Below are 20,088 nucleotides of genomic sequence, written 5' to 3'. Positions count from 1 at the left end.
CTTCTTTGTACTTTGTACTGCATTCTTGTCGTTAAACCCACTAATTACTTGTTTCTTTGTTGAAGCACAGATTTGTTGGTCAAAATAATATGTACATTAATGATATATCAAATGATTGTGCAAATTGATGGGGTTGAAGATTTATATTATACTGTAACATGGTAGCAAGTATGCGTGTTAGTCTGTTACTTAATGAAACCACTCCAAGTTGGAAGATTCAACATTAAGCAAAATTCTAAATCCTCTAGAAGGTTAATCTTATCTTAAAAAATTCTCGATCAAATCTTTGCTAGTACACCCTACAGAATACAGATAACGATATATTTGACCATAATGCAGGGGTTGGAATAAAGTTGGATCATTAAAAAAAAATTGTGCAGGGGTTGGATCATTGATATTATATTGTACTCTAACTTCCTATGGTTTTGCCAACCACACAACTTCATATACTTCTATTTCCTAGGAATTTGCACTTTCCATGATTTGTTTTGTCATCCAAACAAGATTTAATTGTTTTTCTTTTATTTGATAACTATATTTAGGAGGGACACATTGACTCTCCAACATTAAGTATACATTATATTATATCGCAACAAAATGTTAAAGTCCATTTACTAACCTGAATTGCATTTTTTAAAACAAAAAATTGAAATCTATTTAGATTAATTAATATTCCAAAATAAATAGAAATAACTGAATTTTTATTACTTTCTTCGATCAAATCGTTTTAAATGAAACATTGGGTGAAATGACACTATTCATTGATCAATTTTGATTCCAATTTATCGTCATTATATAAAAAAAACATAGTCAAGTAGAATCTTGTTAGATTCGTCTCGATATATACTATCAAATTATATTTTTTAATTTTAATTTTTTTTAAGTGTGCACAACTAAAGATATTAATGATTAAAGAATCGTGTTGGGTTGCGTGAAAAAACAAACGTTTCATTTAAACCAGAACGCAGAAAGTATATATTTTTGTTTAAAATAATTTATGTATTGTTAATTTGCAATATATCTCATGCCGAATTAGATAGGATAATTATTTTTGGTTTTGTACCCGCCTACTTAAGGTGGGTAGCTGTTCGATTCGTGGAATTTTGAAAAAATATGTGTCACAAAACTTAAGGAACTATGATTTGTGATATATTAGAATTAGGATGGCAATCCCCTCCGTATCCGACTCTATCTCGCTCCAATAATCCGAAAGAAAAAAATTCGAGCTGACTCCAAGAAAAAAAATTCACATCCGACTCCTTTTAAAAAGTCCTACTTCGAGTCGGAGAAGGGTCGAAGTCGGATACCATAAAAAAAAGTCTGTCATCCGAATACGACTCTGACTATAAGACAATTGATCTCTTTTTTTTATTTATATTAATGTATTATGTATATATAATCTAACTCTGACTCTGAGGCAATTGTATTATCCATTGAAGAAATGATTGTTAAAAATAAAAGTAACATTTTGATTATTTGTACTATATAAGATTTTCATATGATTGTTAAAAATAAAAGTGATGCTTAGATTATTTATATTATAGAAAGTTTTTCTATCAAAAAGAAGGGGTAAAAAAAGTCTAATCGGATCAGAATCGGAGTAAGGTATTAGGATTTTAAGTCGGGTCGGAATCGGATTTTCAGAGGATCTCGGGTTCGGATTTAAAATCTGACTTCTTGTAGAGTCGGGGTTGGATTATGCATATTTATTCGGTCTAAGTCTGACCCGTTGCCATTCTTGATTAGAACATGAAAAATGTGAGCTTTGTGTCTTTTCCTAATAGAGACTCTTCCATATACAAGTCGTGACTTGCAAGATTGATTATACTTCCTCTGTTTCGACTTACTCGCTACAGTTTGAAAAATTCACTATTCATTTATGAAGTTTGACCATAAATTATTTACTATTAGATAAAATCAAATATAATATAATATATTGTTGGATTCGTCTCAATGTACACTTTTATAAAATCAAATTTTCATACTCTAATACACAATTAAAAATATTAAGAGTCAAAGTAGTACATCAACAAGCGTAAAAGTCAAAAAGTAGCGAGTAAAAAGAAATGGAAGAAGTCCTAATTTCCGGCATGTCAGCCATATATATGTAGCAACTAGCAACTCTCAATACTCATGTCTTATATAGCGGCTCACTAATAAGACAAAGATCCAATACTAATAATGTATTTATATGTTATATTATTATATTTATTAGAGAAAGCAAATTAAAGACGTTACATAAACCTTGAAATTAACTGAAACACGAAACCTATGAACTAGCATAAAGTAGTCAAGTAGAGTTGCGCGACTTTAGTAACCAAGCTGACGATTCATGCACCATGAACATGAACATGAACGTGATTTCAGCAATATAGCATATTGACATGTAATAAAGCATCGCAAAGGCAAAAGTCGATATCTTTGGCCAGGCCTAGTAGAAAGTCGATGTATACTTGGTGCAGGAGCTGAGGAGCATATTCCTCCTTATTCTCATATGCGATGCTTCACTTGACAATACAATTATACAATCCTCACAATTAGGAGCAATTTCAATTTTAGATTTACAAGTATCGTAAATTCGTAATAGTTCTTCATAGCATGTCCCTCATGATAGCACTACGTCACTGACCTATTCTCTTCATCTAACTCTTCCACACTCATTTTAATGAATGCACCCTCACCAATACCACCTGCAATCACTGGTAGTCTGGTAGCATCATAAATTTCTTTTTAAGTGTCCTTTCGAAAATTCATATTATAAAAGTAATTTGATAAAAGTGAAAATGGGTCTGGACAATCTAATAAGGATGAGGAGAGTTCGCTTCATATACAAGCACAAATGAGATTTCATACTAAAACCAATTGACAATAGTAGAAGTAGCTCCTCTAACTTATATTATGGTACTTTTTCTCGTCTTTCTCCAATGTGGGACAATTCACATATGCACAATATATATGGGATTCAACACTCCCCCTCATATGTGAGTGTCCTTAGAATTAGAGCATACTTGGTAAGGTACACATTAATAATCCTTGTTGTCCAATGGGGCACTTAACCAGTTGCTTAACAAATGCCCATTATGAAAAGCCCAACAACCTGGACTCTGATACCATGATAAATTTGATAGAAGTGAAAATAGGCTTAAGCAATAACATAATAAGGAGGAGGAGAGTTCGATCCATATACAAACCCAAAGGAGATTTCATACTAAAACCAATCGGCAATAGGAGTAGCTTCTCTAACTTATATTGTGGTACTTTCTCTCCTTTTCTTCAATATATGACAACTCACATATACACAACATATATGTTGTTCAACAAAATAATCCAAAGTATAAGTAGTATTTTAAATTTTAGTTTTCTCGTACTCAAATTAATATGTTCCCTGTGTGTGTGCTGAGGATGGTCCAAAACTAACTGTATAAATATTTCAGTCATGTATATAATCATCAAATAAATTCAATAATCGAGTAAAGTACTCTTGGAATTGAAAAGTCAAACTCCACGACATATATAGTTCCCAAATTAAAACTTCCTCTGTTTCTTTTTACTTGCAACAGTTTGACTTTCACGCTTGTCAATGCATAATTTCAACCATCAATAAGTTTAATTACCGATAAATAAAAATTATAAAAAGTATATATTCGGAAAATATACATTCAGACAAATCTAACAAGATCCCACATGAGTATGTTTTTCCTTAACTATAGATCACCAAACATAAACTAGTTGATAAATAGTGTAAAAGTCGAACCGTTGCAAGTAAAAAGAAACGGAGGAAGTATAAACAGGGCCGGAGTGAGGATGGTCGAGGGAATAAATTTTTATGTAGCACTCTTTTCTTTTCCGATTTATGAAATTCCACATTTACTAATGCATAAGTTTAATCATTTATTATTGGATAATATTATATGTAAAAGGATAATATTATATTGTAAAGGATAGAAGAGTACTTTCATATAGGTCTGTATTGTAAACACTATATATATTGAATGTCAGGTTAACCTACAATAGGTTAACACAATTATTTTCCACACTTGTACATGGTATCACAGCCAGAGTTTTTTTTCTCTCTAAGTTTTTTCTTCCAAACCTTAAAAAAAAAAACAAAAAAAAAAATCAAACCAAACATCAGCAGCCAACGCTATTCACACAAGCGTCTTCGACTCTGATGGATTTCGCTCACCCAACTTCCGCTCAACCACCTGTCGTCCACCAGCCACCGCCGGCGTCGACCTCCGGTTCGCCGTTGCCTCCGCCGGCGGTCCCGCTTCCTGCTGTTCGGCCGTTCGTGTCCTCTTTCTCGATGGACCCTGCTTCAGCGTATGCTGCCACGCAGCTTTATCCTGCCTTTGCTGTGCCTCCTCGCGTCTCCGACGCCGGCTCACCGGCCGTTTCTGCAACCAGTGCATCTGCATCGCACCTCCGGTCACCCAGCCACCTTGTTGGCGTCTCCTCCACGGTGGTTCCCGGCCTCAGTTCGCCGTCCTCTTCACGCACGCCTCTGCGATTTCCGCCAGGCTTTGCGTCCACCACCGTCACGCCGCCAGTACTGGCCACCCTGTGGTCCCACCCGGCCACTCATTCCCCCACTTTTGGTCTTCCACATTTTTCTGCTCCAAATTTGAGTAATTTGGTAACAATAACTCTCTCTTCTCCTGAAGACTATTTATTATGGAAAACCCAAATTACTTGTTTATTACTTTCCCATAATCTACTTGGTATGGTTGATGGTTCTACTATTATTTCCCCTGCAACTGTTCTTGATGAACATGGTGTTTCTATTCCTAATAATCAGTTCTATGAATATTTGCGTCTGGATCAACAAATAAATCTTGGATTTTTTGCCACCTTATCTAGGGATGTTTTTGTGGATGTTCATGACTTATCTACCTCTGTCGAAATTTGGACTCGCTTATAATCTAGATTTATGCATGCTAGTATGGCCAGATCAATGGAATTAAAGGGTCGGTTAACTCGTATTAAAAAGTCTGCTTCCCAGACCATGGATGGATATTTACGTGAGATTAAGGTGATTGCTGATTCCCTTGCTGCTATTCAATGTCCTGTGTCGAACCAGGATTTAGTGCACTATACCCTTTTTGGTTTAGATCGTGATTCTAAGTACGATCATATAGTTACTACCCTCCTGCATTATCCATTCCCAATTAGTTTTGATGATTTGCGTCCCAAGTTGTTACTGCATGAACAAAGATTGATAAATTCTAAGGATGCCTCTGATTCATCATCCCATCATGCCTTACTTGCCGTTAAATCTACTGGTACTGGTTCAAGTTCCTCCTCCCAGACTACTACTGGAGGGAAAAATCGGGGAAGAAATAACAGAAGCAAAGGTGGTAATAATAATCGTGGGGGACACAATGCTAGGGGTAATAATGGTGGGAATGGAGGAAACAATAATAATCGTGGTTCTGGAGGAAACAACAACAACAATGGTAATCAGGGACGATCAAATGGTATAAGTTAATTTTCTAACTTGTCATCCTATAGTATGCCTTGCATAGATTATATTACTAATAATTTGTCGTCTGCAGGGAGTAATTCATCAAATAGTAACAATGTTACCTCAACCCCTACTTCCGATAAATGTGGTTTGTGTTGGTTTCCAAGTCACCAAGCTGCCTATTGTCCCCAGCGTTTCAATTCCAACTTTGTACCCTCATCCTCAAAAAGTGTCACTCGAGCCTTAGCTGCACTGTCTGTTGGTGGTGAAGCTAATGACTCAGTCTGGTACCCGGATTCGGGAGCTGCCTTTCACATGACTCCTCAGGATGGTACATTATCTATTAAAACTCCATATACTGGGTCTAGTTCACTTGGTAATGATACCTTACTCCCAATAAAAAGTACTGGAAATTTAACGTTAAAAATTGCAAGTCGTCCCCTCCGTTTATCAACTGTCTGTCATGTCCCTAATTTAAAACATAATTTATTATCAGTTAACAAGTTGTGTCATGAAAATGATTGTGTTGTGAGTTTCGATAAAAATTCTGTTTATGTTAAGGACCAGATAACGGGGTAAGTTCTGCTTCAGGGAACTAGTAAACAAGGTGTCTACCCTCTTCAGCTCAGCATTGTCCCTCCTGAGCCTTCAGTTCCTGCTTTCCTAGCCATTAAGGAGTCGGGTGACGTGTGGCATGCTCGCCTGGGTCATACATCTTCTAGCATTATAGGAAATTTATGTTCAAATAAATATATTACATGTACCTCTAAGTTTCATGATGATTGTGTTGGTTGTAAGCTAGGGAAAATACATCATTTACCTTTTGAATCAGTTGAACATATTTCTACATATCCATTATATAAAATTCATAGTGATCTTTGGCAATCTCCTGTTTTGTCAAATCAGTTATATCGATATTATGTTGTGTTTGTTGATGATTTTTCACGATATTCTTGGATTTATCCTTTACGTCGAAAATCAGAAGCTTATTCTAAATTCCTTATGTTTCAAAAGATGGTTGAAAATCTTTTTAATTGCAAAATTAAAATTTTTCAAAGTGATGGAGGAAGGGAATTTGATAATTCTCCTCTTCTTCAACATTTTTCTGACAATGGTATTATTTTTCAAAAATCTTGTCCCCACACTCCAGCTCAAAACGGTGTTGTAGAACGTAAACATCGTCATATCATTGAAATGGCTCGTACTATGATTATTCATTTTGACTTTCCTGCTGAATTTTGGGTTGAAGCATCATATACTGCCACTTACACTATCAATCGATTACCCAGCTCGGTTTTAGGGGGTGTTTCTCCTTTAGAAAAATTATTTCATCGTCCTCCTTCCTATCAATTTTTGAAAACATTTGGATGTGAATGCTTTCCCTTGTTTCTGGACTCTAAAAATCACAAACTGCAACCTAAATCTAAAACCTGTGTTTTTATTGGATATGCATTGGAATATGAACGGTATCGATGTTTTGATCCTACTACCAAGAGAGTCTACACTAGTCGTCATGTCTTGTTTCATGAACATAAATTTCCGTATCGTGCCCTTGTGAGTAGTCAACCCACTACTCCTTATACATCGCCAAAGGTCTTAGAATAGATTGGACTCCCACGAATGTTGCGTCGTCCCATGTGTCTAGCATCCCTATGGCCCCCTTGGGACCATCGAGTCTTCCTCGTTGCATGCCTCCACCCGCCATGTCCACTCTTGTGGTCTCGGCTGCTCGGTCTCGAGCTGCCTCGCCTAGGCTCCCCGACGCCCAAGCGTTCGTCAATCCCCCTGCTGCCTCACCCGCGCCTGCTGGCCCAGCAGCTTTGCCTGCTCTTCCTGCAGCGTCACTTGCTACCCCAGCAACTTCCCTCGCGGGCTCTGCCTCGTTCGCTGGCCGCCCAGCCCACGCTGGCGTGCCTAGCGATGCCCCTGGCTCGACCGAGCCCTCTTGCTCGCCTATGCTCCTTGGCCCCCCTCCTGTGTTGCCTAGTCTTGAGTCCCCCCTGTCACTCCTCCTCCCTCGTCGTCAGTAGCTAACCATCATCCGATAGTTACGCGTCTCAAAGTTGGTGTGTCCAAGCCCAAAATATTCATGAACTTAAAAACTGATATAACTGAGTCTGAACCTACTAATTTTAAACAAGCTTCTAAAGACTCACGTTGGCGTCAAGCTATGCTAGATGAATATAATGCTTTGATTAAAAATGACACATGGGAGTTGGTACCTCGCAACAATGATAAGAATTTGCTTGGTTTTAAGTGGGTCTACAAGATTAAATATCATTCTGATGGGTCTGTGGAGCGGTTCAAAGCCAGACTTGTTGTTTTGGCAATCACCAGCAGGCAGGTATTGATTACTTTGAAACCTTTAGTCCTGTTGTTAAACCTACTATTGTTCGCTTGGTTCTTACTATTGCAGTTTCTCTTAAATGGTCTATTCGTCAATTAGATGTCAAAAATGCATTTCTTCATGGGTTTCTTAATGAAGAGGTTTATATGCGTCAACCTCCGGGTTTTATTCATCCATCTAAACCTACTCATATTTGTCGTCTCAGAAAGTCCATTTATGGTTTGAAACAGGCTCCTAGGGCCTGGTTCTCCCGGTTTAGCAACTTTCTTTTATCTATTGGTTTCAAGTGCAGCAGTTGTGACACTTCTATGTTCACTCTTAAATATCGTGGTCATCTCATTATTCTTCTCTTATATGTTGATGACATTGTCCTTACTGGTAGTAGTCCTCTCTTGTTGCCAAATTCATCTCTGTTCTTTCTTCTCAATTTGCTATGAAGGATTTAGGGGATCTTCATTATTTCTTAGGTGTACAGATTGTGCGTACTCCCTCTGGTTTATTTTTATCTCAACATAAGTATGTTTCTGATTTACTTCGTAAATTCCATCTTCATATTGTTAAACCAGTTACCACTCCTGTTGTCTCTAGAGTAACATTGTCTCTGCTTGATGGAGAATTTCTTGCTGATCCCACAGATTATCGTAGTATGGTTGGTGCATTGCAGTACTTATACTATGACTCGTCCTGATATTGCTTATGCTGTTAATATGGTGTCCCAGTTTATGCATGCTCCTCGTACTACTCACCTTCATGTTGTGAAAAGAATTTTTAGATATCTGCAGGGCACTTTGGATTACGGGCTGTATTTATACAGCAGCAGCCCTCCTACTATTATTATTGCCTATTCTGATGCATATTGGGCAGGATGTCCTGACACACGGCGTTCTACTACTGGCTATGCTGTTTTTCTTGGGAAGAATTTAATTTCCTGGCATTCTAAAAAGCAACCTACTGTCTCCAAATCCTCCACTGAAGCTGAATACAGGGCAGTTGCCTACACAGCTGCAGAAACTATTTGGCTCAAGCAACTTCTTGCTGACATTGGTCATTTTCTCCGTCGTCCTGTGATTGTCTATTGCGACAATGTCTCTGCTACTTATCTCACTGCTAATCCGGTTCATCATGATCGTAGCAAACATATCGATGTTGACTATCACTTTGTTCGAGAAATGGTTGCCAAGGGAGGTCTTATTGTTCAACATGTTCCTTCACAGTCTCAGGTTGCAGACATCTTTACTAAAGGCCTATCTACTGACTTATTTACTAAACATCGTACCAATCTATCCGTTGTTTCACCCCGTAAAGATTGAGGGGGTGTATTGGATAATATTATATGTAAAGGGATAATATTATATTGTAAAGGGTAGAAGGGTATTTTCATATAGGTTTGTATTGTAAACACTATATATATTGAATGACAGGTTAACCTACAATAGGTTAACACAATTATTTTCCACACTTGTACATTTATATCTCTATTATGTTTCTGAAAAATTTATGATAAGTTGATACTTTAGCTGTACATGTCGAGAGAAATCTACCAATACCTCATAACATTAATTTTCTTTACATAAAAATACAATAGATGGTGAAAAGGTTGGGGTCCGGATCCTCTAGAGTTTTATGGAAACTCTATAAAGTAGAGTTGAATTCTGACCATATATTATAAAATCATGGGCTCAGGATTAGTGGGAAAGGAAAAGATATGGGCAGGATATTCGGGAGGAAAATAGGGGGGATTTTTGGGAAAGAAAATACAAGCCTTTGATTTCTTAATCAACATATTTAACGAACTCTACCGTGTAGAGTTATTTTGAAACTATAGAGGATCTCAACACGAAAAAAATATTGTGGGTGAATAGCATAAAAACTTATAGAAAAATAACAGGGAAGTAAATTTTTGATTGCAAAACTAACGTGATTAGATTTGGATTATTTTATGAAGATATCTCCAAGTTTGACGGACCGATATTACGTACTATGAACATGGACACAAGACTTTCTTCGCAAGTTATCTTTAAAGTCATTACTATTGTAAGTTTACTGCCATTGATACTGTTTACCAAACAAACCATAAGTATATATTATATATACACGATCAAGATAATGATAATCTCGTATAATAATGTGTATGTGTGCCTTATATAGTTGTACTACAAAGCTGATAAAATCATGTATTGGATTATTATACATATATGGCCCGTTTGGTAGTTGGTCATAAATGGTGGTAATGGGAATGAATTTGTGTGTAAATTTGTGAAAAATATCATTGTTCATTCCCATGGTAATGCTAATTTATCCTAAAGTGTCCACTTTCCTTCTTGAATTTTCATTCTCATCCAATACCACCTTGTAGGTGGTAATGAGTGGTAATGAAAATTGGTTCCCCTTGGAGATAAAAACACAAGTTTAGGGGTGAGATTGCTTGCCCATGGAGAAAAAATGCCTCCCCATGGAGATTTTAAGGGTGCTTCCCTAATAAAATTACACTATAAATTCATTCCCATTACCACAATTTATTAACGACTACCAAACGGGCCGATAATGTTGGGATCGGGTATCAATTGAGGCCTAAGGGTATGTTTCATTGAATAGAACACATTTTCTATCGAAAATGAGATTTATGGAAAATAATTTCCGGTGGAAAGCGCAATTGAATATTAGTTTCCTTTGTTTGATTTGATAGAGAACTATTGAGTTAAGAAAGAAAAAAATAAAATGTTGGGAATGAGAGACTAAAGAAAGTGATGGAAAACGATATTCCTCAGGACAAGAGGGCGTGTGTATAACCGGTAAAAGGAGTTGTGTCTCCATGGATCTTAACTTCATCTGACATCTATGTTATAAAACAAGCATCTCAAATGCACAAGCTTGTTTGACAACTTGATGTCTAGAAGTTGCTTGTGTATAAAAAAGGGTTGACAAAGGTAGACCTGTTCATTGGGCCGGGATCGAGACAGGGCGGGTCAAAAATAAAATGGGTTGAAGCGGAGCGGGGCAGGCTAGGGGCAGCTAACCCGGCCCTAGTTTAAAGATAAATGGATCACTGGTAAATAATACAATAGGCTTATTCTAATCTAGGCCAATTGATTCATATTGGTACGAGTCAATTTTGTTTGAAAGTTTGGTGTAACATGTAATCAAGTTTGTTTTCGGCTCAATTTGATTCATTAGCTTATTACGCAATAGTACTTTAGTAGTCGCATTGATTTCAATCATTTCATTGGGTCCATTACTGTCAGTGTGAGAAGCCAGACATGTAATTTCAGTATTAGTTTTGAATTGGGTACGAGTGTACCCACGAGAAATGATAAACGTATAATTGATAGATGCAAAAAAACATCTATTAGGGGTAATAAAGTCTTTTCGCATATTAAAGTCAGGGGTACTAATGTCCTTTCGCACATTAACTGTTTTGTAACGTTATCTCACTGGGAATGACCCATTCCCATCTATTCCAAAAAAACTCCTCATAAAAGGTAATGATTAGACAGCTCATTTGGTAGAAGAAGAACTTGAAAATTGGGAGGAGAAACTGAAGAATTGGCGGTGGAGAGGAAGAAGATAATTGGGAGGAGATACTGAAGAAGGCAAGAAATCTTCCGAGACGAAGAAGAAGAATTGAATAAAGTTTATCAAAAAAAGAACCCACACAGAAGCAAAAAATTACTCCACAGCAGAAGAGAAATTTCAACAGCAAGTTGATTTAGGAAATGGGTGAAGGTAAGTGAATTTCTGAAATTAATATGGATATTCCTTAAATGTTCGTAATTGATGTAATTGAAAACATTATTTTTAGTTGTAGTTGAAAGTAAATGGAAATGGCGAATTTTATGATGAACTCTGTTGCAGTTAAGCTGAATCTAATTTTTTTGTGCATGTTATTGAATATTGAGTTGTAAATTGAATGTTTTGCGGAAAAATAGAATCATGTAGTTGATAGTTGTAAATGAAGGTAATTAATTTGAAAAAAAGATTTCCTCTAGGTGATGAAGGTGGTTATGGTAAGAAGGGGAAGGGCCATCGTAAGGATAAGGTAATTGATGTTTTCTGTTGTGAAATGTGAATTTCTCTGGTAGATAAATAGCAGTAAATAATATATTAGGAATCATGTAGGTCAATGAGGAGGAAGAGGGCAGTGAATCATGGCATGATGAAGAAGAGGACGAGGATGAGGAAGTAAGTTAATATCCCTGTTTATGTTTGTTTATATGTTTGTTTATTAATTAAAGGATTGTAAAATGTATTGAAGCATTGAATATGATTGTTTTCAAGGTGAATGGACTATGGTGCAAGAGCGGCAAAGGGGGGGCTTCCTGATGAAGTATACAGGGTAGTTAGTTTAACCAATTGAAGTATGTTGAATTTATTTTATGTAGTGAATTTTACTGAATGAGATTGCAATAGCAGGTTAATAAATTAAGTGTTGGTGGAAGGTTAAAGGAGAGTGGGAAGTGATTGCTAGCCGGGTGCTACTTAACAATAAAAGGGTAAGGGAATGTTTGTCTTTGTCTTAGGCAAATGCAAGTTCGCAAAATGTGTAATTGTGTGTACAAACTTTAACTGACAGGAAGTGAATTTCAATTGCCGAGTCGAGACATTTGGTCAAATCGTAAAGCAATTTGATGAGAGGAAAAAGCGTTTGGTGGCTGAAATGGGGTTTGCTGGATTATTGCACTTTGTGGATAAGGGTTTGCCGAGGAATTTATGTTATTGGTTGTGCACAATGGTAGATGTGAAGAGGAGGGTATTGGTGTTGAATGGGTTGGAATTCCCTCTATCGAAGATACAAGTCCACTGGGTACTTGGTATCCCTATTGGTCCGAGGCATGTACCAAAAGTTTGTGAGGACGATGCGATGGAGAATGAAGTTGCTAGACTGTGTGAATCATTTGTTACGCGATGCCCGTCTGGACCTAGGGAGTTTCGCGGAAGACAATTTTGGAAGTTATTGAGGCGCCTTTGGAAGATGACTCAGAATTCAAGAAGGCATTTATGATGATGGCGGTGAATGATGTGATGGCCCCGACAAGTTGTCATCGAATGTCTGTGAAGATGCTCCCAGTTGTAAGTGTTGCAGAGAGGGCAAAAGAATACGATTGGTGTAGTTTTGTGTTGGACCATCTTATAAAATCTGTTGGTAATTTTGCGAAAAGGTTTTACACTGAAGGATATCGAAATGCTGTGGTGGTTGCACTATATTTCTGGCGGTATGGTTTGTTTGACAATCATATTGTTTATTCATATCATTCAGTGTAGGTGTTATATTACAAATTGTGTTATTTTTGTAACCCTCTATTGTAGGTGTTATACCTTGATCGATTGAGGAGGAACCCTGTATCGTGGGGAGTTTTTCCACGAATGAAAGCGTGGACGAAGGAGGATATAAACCTTGCAAAGAAAGAAGATAGGAAAGCATCAGGTGATTATGGTGGCCTCGGTGTAAGTAGTTTATATATAATAATGTGTGTAATTTAGTATGAAGGAATAAGATTTGTTGTGTTGTGTATATTAGATTTGCTGTGTTTGTGTATATTTTTGTTAGTGTGTGGATGTTGCGTACGGGGAACGTCATCCTCTTGAAGCGAGGGACAAGATGCCTGAATCTGAATACAATGAATTGGATCCCCAGATAGTAACAACATGTAAGAGAAAAGGGGCCTTGAAAGGGAGACGTAAGTTAATTCCTAAATTAAATCCTTATGAGTATAAGTTGCGAAGGAAAATGCAAAATGATGGAAATGCAGGCAGTAGTAATGGAAGGCAAAAGTATGGAAATGCAGAAGGTATAGGTACAGGTACATCTGCACCACCAAGATCACCACCTATGTTCAGTAGGCAACAGTCAGAGGGGGAGGGACCAAGATCACCTATATCATTGAGGAGTCGCCGACAGTCAGATGGACGAAGATCACCTATATCATTGAGGAGTCGCCAACAGTCTGAGGTACGTGATGAATGTTCATCACCAGTAGCACCCCCAGGATTTGAGAATGTAATTGTAAATGGGAATTTGCAATTGGGAGAGTCGAGTAGTAATAATACATTGACAGGTTCCAGTGAAGCACAATTGGAAGCACAAGTAGAGATGGTGGTGGGTAAGTATGGAACTGCACTAATGGAGGCACCAGTTATAGGTATAACAGTAGTAGAGGGTTCGAAGTACAGTTGGAGGAAAGTGAAGGAGGTTGAAGAATTAAGTGAAGGTGGAGAGAATGAAACAGCAGGTAATGAAAATGTTAATTCGAATGGAGAATCGCAAGTAGGAGAACGAAGCCGTAAACATAGGAAGACAAAGACATCGGTTGTTTTGAGTGAGGAGTACGAACAGACGTGGCGTCCTAAGGCAACCAACAAGGATAAATTATTTGAGCTGATGTCAAAATGCAAGTAAGTTGTAGTACAAGCAAGTTGATGAGATCCAATTAAATTTTAAATTACGCAGTAATAGTAATGAATTATTTATCAATGTCAGGGGAGATCCAATTATAATTGATGTTGATGGGAACTTTGCGACATTGAGTTGTTGCAGATCATTGTCTCAGGCCCGTGGTCGATTAGATGATAATGTAAGTGCCCTGCTAACCAGACATATGAGTTTTTAATTACAACTTAATGTTCTAATCTTTGCTGTTCTCAAGTATGTTCGAGTTGCAGCATGTCTTTATGTGAAAGTGTGGGGGCGGCGATTTGGAACTAGAAGCAGGAGGTTGTGTTGGGATCCAACATTTGCGGTGAGTTATTGTATGTTGTTATTATAATAACAACCAAGTAAAAAACATAATTCTTTTTCCATGTAGATAAGAGTGCTGCAAGTAGAAGGAGATAACTGGGATAGTGTTGATAGGATAATCCAGTCCTCCATCAAGAACACACCAGTTGCGTCATGTCTTAGGATAAGTGTGGTATGTGGCATAAACCTTTCACAACGAACAATATGTGCATTCTACAATGTCATATACCTTTCACAACGAACAATATGGAACATTGAAAAGTGAAGTCAATTTCAGGTATTTGTCCCTGTTATTGAAGACGGTCATTGGTGGTGTGCCGCCTTCTCGGTAAACAGGGAGGAGGTGATGATCATAGACTCCATGGAAACAAAAGAAGCTGCAAAGCTGCATCACGTATCAGTAGAGGCATTGGTACACCTGATTTATGTATTATGGTAATAATTTAAAATATACATTATGCTTTATATAATGTACTAATATATGTGGACAGTGCTACGCAATGGACCGGTATTTTAGAGCTGTCGACAGTTCCTGGGATATCGGGGCTGTGAGCAGATGGCCGCGTTCTACTCTAAACATGAAGCAGCAGTCGGACTTGTAAGTTTCTCTTAATTCGGTTATGATGGAAGCTTGTTAAATAATTATTTATATTATGTAAAGTAATTATTTATATTATGTTATATGTTAGGCATAGCTGCGGAGTTTACATGTTGTTAGCTATCAAGCACAATGCCGATCGTTTTGTGGAGAGTGTACAATTGGTAAATGTTCCGTTAATTTCTTGATATTGAACTAAGGTTTTCATTAAATTATTATGAAATGGATTCTTTATGTGGACAGGGAAACATTGTGGAAGAGCGTAAATGGTTGCTATGTGAGGATGTCATGTGCGACTTCAACGAGGCCCGCGAAAGTGTGAAGGCTTTCATGTCCTCTTTGTGAAGGGTACCCGCGGAAGTAGTTTACTGTGTTAATGTTTTCTTATGATGATGTACTTTTTTTGTACATTAACATTGGGCAGCTTTTGGGTGGATATAATTTTGGGGTGGGCTAGATTGGCCATAGATTGGGCTGATAGTGTAACACCCCCAAAAATCCACGCGCGCCTACCACTGCTGCGTCGCGTCGACCTCGGGGCGTTACCGCCGCGATGGAACGCAAGGCATAATAAGGGTTAACGATAACTTAAAACATTAACTTGAAAACTAAAATGCAGCGGAATTAAAATATAAATACAACTCGGGAATCATCAATGACCCCTTTTCATTCAAACCACAAACCATATATAAGTCTTAGAAAAACCAATAATACTTATTTCAAAATGCTTTAAATGTATATACCCAAGCCTAGTCCCCGTATGCTCGAGATTATGCAGCAGCACCAGCACACCTAGTCTGCTCCCCATTGTAGCATCAATGGTTCATCGCAGTTCATCAAACACATAATAACACACAATCAGCCATGCTGAGTACGTAATGAACCATTGAATACATGTAAACATAAATGATGCACACATGAACAATCTTAAGCATGATGCTACACTATGTTACATCCTTTAACCTTTAATCTTTAATCTTTAATTGGCATCGAACGGGCACCGTCATCTTACTAGAATCATACGGGCTACTGAATCCTTAACAGACACTAGGTCTGTTAGATGAAATGCAAATACGGTTTCGAGCCGTCTCACACCCATCACCTTAGTATGCATACCCCCAAGATCGAACGGAACCTTCCGCCTACTTGAGTGTCAAAAATATAAGGACACTACTGTCGTCACAGTAGGCCTGCGTAGGAGCGTAGGACAAGTCCACACTCCCCCCATTGTTCATCACTTGTAGGGAGTCCAGCTACAAGATATTGCCATAATTCATTTTAATATTAACCATTCATTTCATAACCACATATCGTATCTCTTGTAACACTCTTGTTACACTATGGATACATAGAATCAATTACCTGTTCTCTTCATTAAAATGCTCAAATCGTATCTCTTGTAACAACCCTGTTACACTATGGATACATAGAATCATTTACCTGTCCTCTTATGCTCAAATCATATCTCTTGTAACAACCTTGTTACACTATGGATAGATTAAAAATGCTCTTTGAAATACTACGATAGAATTACACATTCCAATGCAACATATCAATTTCAATTACACATGTCTAACCAGACAATCTCAATCAATCAAACATTCCCTATCATGCTTCTAGGTTCCAATAACATAGATTGCAACCTAATCATGATACTAATACTTGGGATTAAACTGGTACGCGTACGTACCTTGTAACGGAGAATTTTCGCTGTCTTAATCGAACGTTCCGCTTATGAAATTGGGACCTAAACCGTTAAATAAAAGCTTTAGTGCTACGTCGTTGGTAATATTAACAACTACTACGTAACTAAGACTATACGGTTTAATAATTCGAAGTAAGCGATACCCCTTGTTTATGAATTTTCGTTACTTTTCTCTTATAGAGTGTTTAACGTCTTTTAAGGAGTCAAAGCTAGTGAACATACTCATATTAGTCCACTATCTTTACTAAACCAATTAAATTAAGTCCAACCATGTTTTATGTCCAAAATCTTATGTCCAAAAGTCTTAGGTCCAATCCAGTATTATGTCCAAAAGTTAGATTCGCAACTTTAGTCAGAATAATAAAATAAACTAATTAACTTGAATTATTAGTTAACTGATTATAATTTAACATAATTATGAAAACATAATTTATAATTAAACTTTATATAATAATATAATATATAAAATGTCTTATACCGTTAAGCTCGCCGGCGGAGCAACTCCGGCGACCAACTAGCTGCGCACCACCACAGCAGTCTCACGGCCCGGATCGCTCGCACACCACTCTTGCGCTCGGACCGCTCGCGCTCGTCGCGCAGCCTTCACAACCACAGCGCTCGGCTCTCACACGAGCCTCGCGTAGCAGCAGCTGCAAGCCTCGCACAGCAGCAGCAAGCCTCGCACAGATTTGTCGCTCGCACGCCCTCGCACCAGCCCTCAACTCGCAGCTTCGTCGCGCGCTCGTCTCGATCTCGCGTCCTGCTCGCTCGTCGCTCAACCCTCGAACCCCGCAGCGCTTCGCACCACAGCGACTCTCTGCCAACCTCGCACTCGCCACGCACCCTCGAACTGTCGAAGGTGAAGCGAGGCGACGCGAGAGAGAGAGAGAGAGAGAGAGAGAGAGAGAGAGAGAGAGAGAGAGAGAGACTGAGGGAGGAAGAACAACAAGAGAAAGGAAGAACAGCGAGAGGAAGGAAGAACAGCGAGAGAAGAGAGAGAGGAAAAGAGGAGATGACGGCTGAGGAAGGAGAGGAAGAAATTTAGGGTTTCTGAAATTTCTCCTCTTACTTTCCCTTTTTATACCCTTCCAAAAGTGGTAACCCTAAATCGGGTGAACTCGGTTTAGCCTTTATAAATCCGAAATTAACACAACCGACTCGTATTAATATTATTATATTCTTATTATTCTGTAAATAATATTAAAATCCTTTTTATTAACTTCTTTATATTTTCTTAATTATTACGAATTAATTCCAAAAATACGGAGTATTACAGATAGATAGCCATAGATTGGGCTGATAGATATATAGGATGAAATATCACAATATTCTTTTGGGGTGATGTTGGGCTATATTTGGCCTCATAGATATATATATATAGGATGAAATAGATTGGGCAGTGGTTGGGTTTAGATTGGGTTTTGATTTTGGGTGACTTTCGCAGGAACACAACTTATTTGTTTAATATTATTTTGGGGTGATTTTCTGACAAATTAAATGAAGAAAGTTTCTTTAAATATAGAGTTTGTGAAATTCATATAGAGTTTGTGAAGTCAATATAGAGTTTGTGAAATTAGTGAACATAAAATAAACACGATATATGTTAAATCATAAACACAATTAATCAAACCAAGAACCCAGTTTGTTAACTCATGAACACATTTATAAAACCATGAACACAATTTATGAAACACATAAAATGTTTGTGATTATATGAAGAAAGTATGTTTGTCAATATATGGAGTTTGTGAAATTAATATAGAGTTTGTGAAGTCAATATAGAGTTTGTGAATATATGGAGTTTGTGAAATTAATATAGAGTTTGTGAAGTCAATATAGAGTTTGTGAAATTAGTGAACATAAAATAAACACGATATCAAACCAAGAACCCAGATTGTTAACTCATGAACACAATTTATAAAAACATGAACACAATTTATAAAACCATGAACACAAGTTATGAAACACATATAATGTTTGTCAAAGTAATGAAACCTGAACACAATTTATCAAACCAAGAACCCAGTTTGTTAACTCATGAATACAATTTATTAAACCATGAACACAATTTTGAAATACATAAAATATTTGTGATTATATGAAGAAAGTATGTTTAGAATCATGAACACAATTTATCAAACCATGAACCCAGTTTGTTAACTCATGAACACAATTTATCAAACCATGAACCTCCCCGGACTTATAATCATAACACAAGTTATGAAACCATTTACACTTATAATGATAATCATAACACATTTAGACTTATAATCTAGACCCAATAATAATCATAACATTCATGATAATAATAAAGTATAGTTACAAAATAGTCGTTCTTTCTTTAGAACCACTGTGATTCAAATTAACACCTAAAAACGAAGTTAACCATTTTCCAAAAGTTTCAAACGAAGTTCAATGGCCAAAAGCCAAGCTTACAAAATAAACAAAAGCCAAGCTTACAAAGTTTAACATTCATGAGCAAGTAATTCATAACCTACATTTTTACACATTAACGATAGTCTTGAAAATAAACAAAAGCACACAGCCAATTGAAGCGATCCTAATCCAGCTCTTGAAAAATTATCCTTCCTTCTTCAACGGTGGGCAACGTCGCAGCTACATAAAAACGACACGTACGAAATAGTTAGAACGATGAAATTAAAATCATGTATTTTTAAATTTCATATATGACTATTTAAATTAAAAGACAACATGTCTTTTTAAACGGAAAGATTTACTTATATTTTATAATTTTTTATCAATGAAGGGAAAATAAAATGAGATCTACACTTCATAATTTACTTTATACGACAACATCACTATTTCAATATAACCACAACATGTTTTAAAGGGAAAATATAAATGTTAACACAAATTATTTTGATACTGAAAGATACAATGAATAGATACAATTGCAACACCAAAAATAATATTTGGAAAAATGACTGAAAAGAATATGGAAATTACTCAATCATAGAAGTCTTGAGCATGATAGGCTTTCTCTTCAGCCTCTTCATCATCAGATGAAGCATGATAGGGTTTCACTTCAGGTTCTTCATCATCAGATGAATCGTCAATGATATATACCTTTGGTGGTTCTTTTATTTCCTTTCCCTTTCCCTTTTCTTTAACAGAACAATGCTTGCATCTTTTACATCCTTTCCCTTTTCTTTTTTTACCTGAAACGCTAGGTCGAGGTTGAGAGGGAGACCTACAAGGGGGTGTGCAAAAAAAAGCCTCC

The 20,088-nt window shown here is 37.1% G+C and overlaps 2 protein-coding genes across 2 annotated transcripts; both read left to right on the top strand.

Moving 5' to 3' along the window:
- Positions 1-13,298: 13,298 nt before the first annotated feature.
- On the top strand, positions 13,299-14,876 carry LOC130590534 (uncharacterized). The gene is made up of 6 exons (XM_057393020.1): positions 13,299-13,486; positions 13,559-14,201; positions 14,287-14,380; positions 14,453-14,545; positions 14,612-14,716; positions 14,844-14,876. The coding sequence occupies exons 1-6, from the start codon at positions 13,408-13,410 to the stop codon at positions 14,874-14,876; spliced, it is 1,047 nt and encodes a 348-aa protein (XP_057249003.1). The 5' UTR covers positions 13,299-13,407.
- On the top strand, positions 14,585-15,487 carry LOC125495080 (uncharacterized). Its single transcript, XM_057393019.1, has 5 exons — positions 14,585-14,716; positions 14,822-14,956; positions 15,036-15,142; positions 15,234-15,306; positions 15,386-15,487. Exons 2-5 carry the CDS (start codon positions 14,891-14,893, stop codon positions 15,485-15,487), a joined length of 348 nt encoding a protein of 115 aa, XP_057249002.1. The 5' UTR covers positions 14,585-14,716; positions 14,822-14,890.
- The last annotated feature ends 4,601 nt before the right edge of the window (positions 15,488-20,088 follow it).

This window comes from Beta vulgaris, chromosome 2, assembly GCF_026745355.1.
Source record: "Beta vulgaris subsp. vulgaris cultivar EL10 chromosome 2, EL10.2, whole genome shotgun sequence".
NCBI lineage: Eukaryota > Viridiplantae > Streptophyta > Magnoliopsida > Caryophyllales > Amaranthaceae > Beta > Beta vulgaris.
The sequence above is the reverse complement of the archived record's forward strand: the minus strand, read 5'-3'. Positions and strand labels throughout refer to the sequence as shown.

Bases quoted from the DNA above. Each gene is read 5' to 3' on its own strand.
- LOC130590534 (XM_057393020.1), top strand. From the start codon at position 13,408: ATGCCTGAATCTGAATACAATGAATTGGATCCCCAGATAGTAACAACA. The intron at 13,487-13,558 runs GTAAGTTAATTC...ATGGAAATGCAG, and splicing joins AGGGGCCTTGAAAGGGAGAC to GCAGTAGTAATGGAAGGCAA. The intron at 14,717-14,843 runs GTATGTGGCATA...CTGTTATTGAAG, and splicing joins CATGTCTTAGGATAAGTGTG to ACGGTCATTGGTGGTGTGCC.
- LOC125495080 (XM_057393019.1), top strand. From the start codon at position 14,891: ATGATCATAGACTCCATGGAAACAAAAGAAGCTGCAAAGCTGCATCAC. The intron at 15,143-15,233 runs GTAAGTTTCTCT...GTTATATGTTAG, and splicing joins ATGAAGCAGCAGTCGGACTT to GCATAGCTGCGGAGTTTACA. The intron at 15,307-15,385 runs GTAAATGTTCCG...TTATGTGGACAG, and splicing joins TTGTGGAGAGTGTACAATTG to GGAAACATTGTGGAAGAGCG.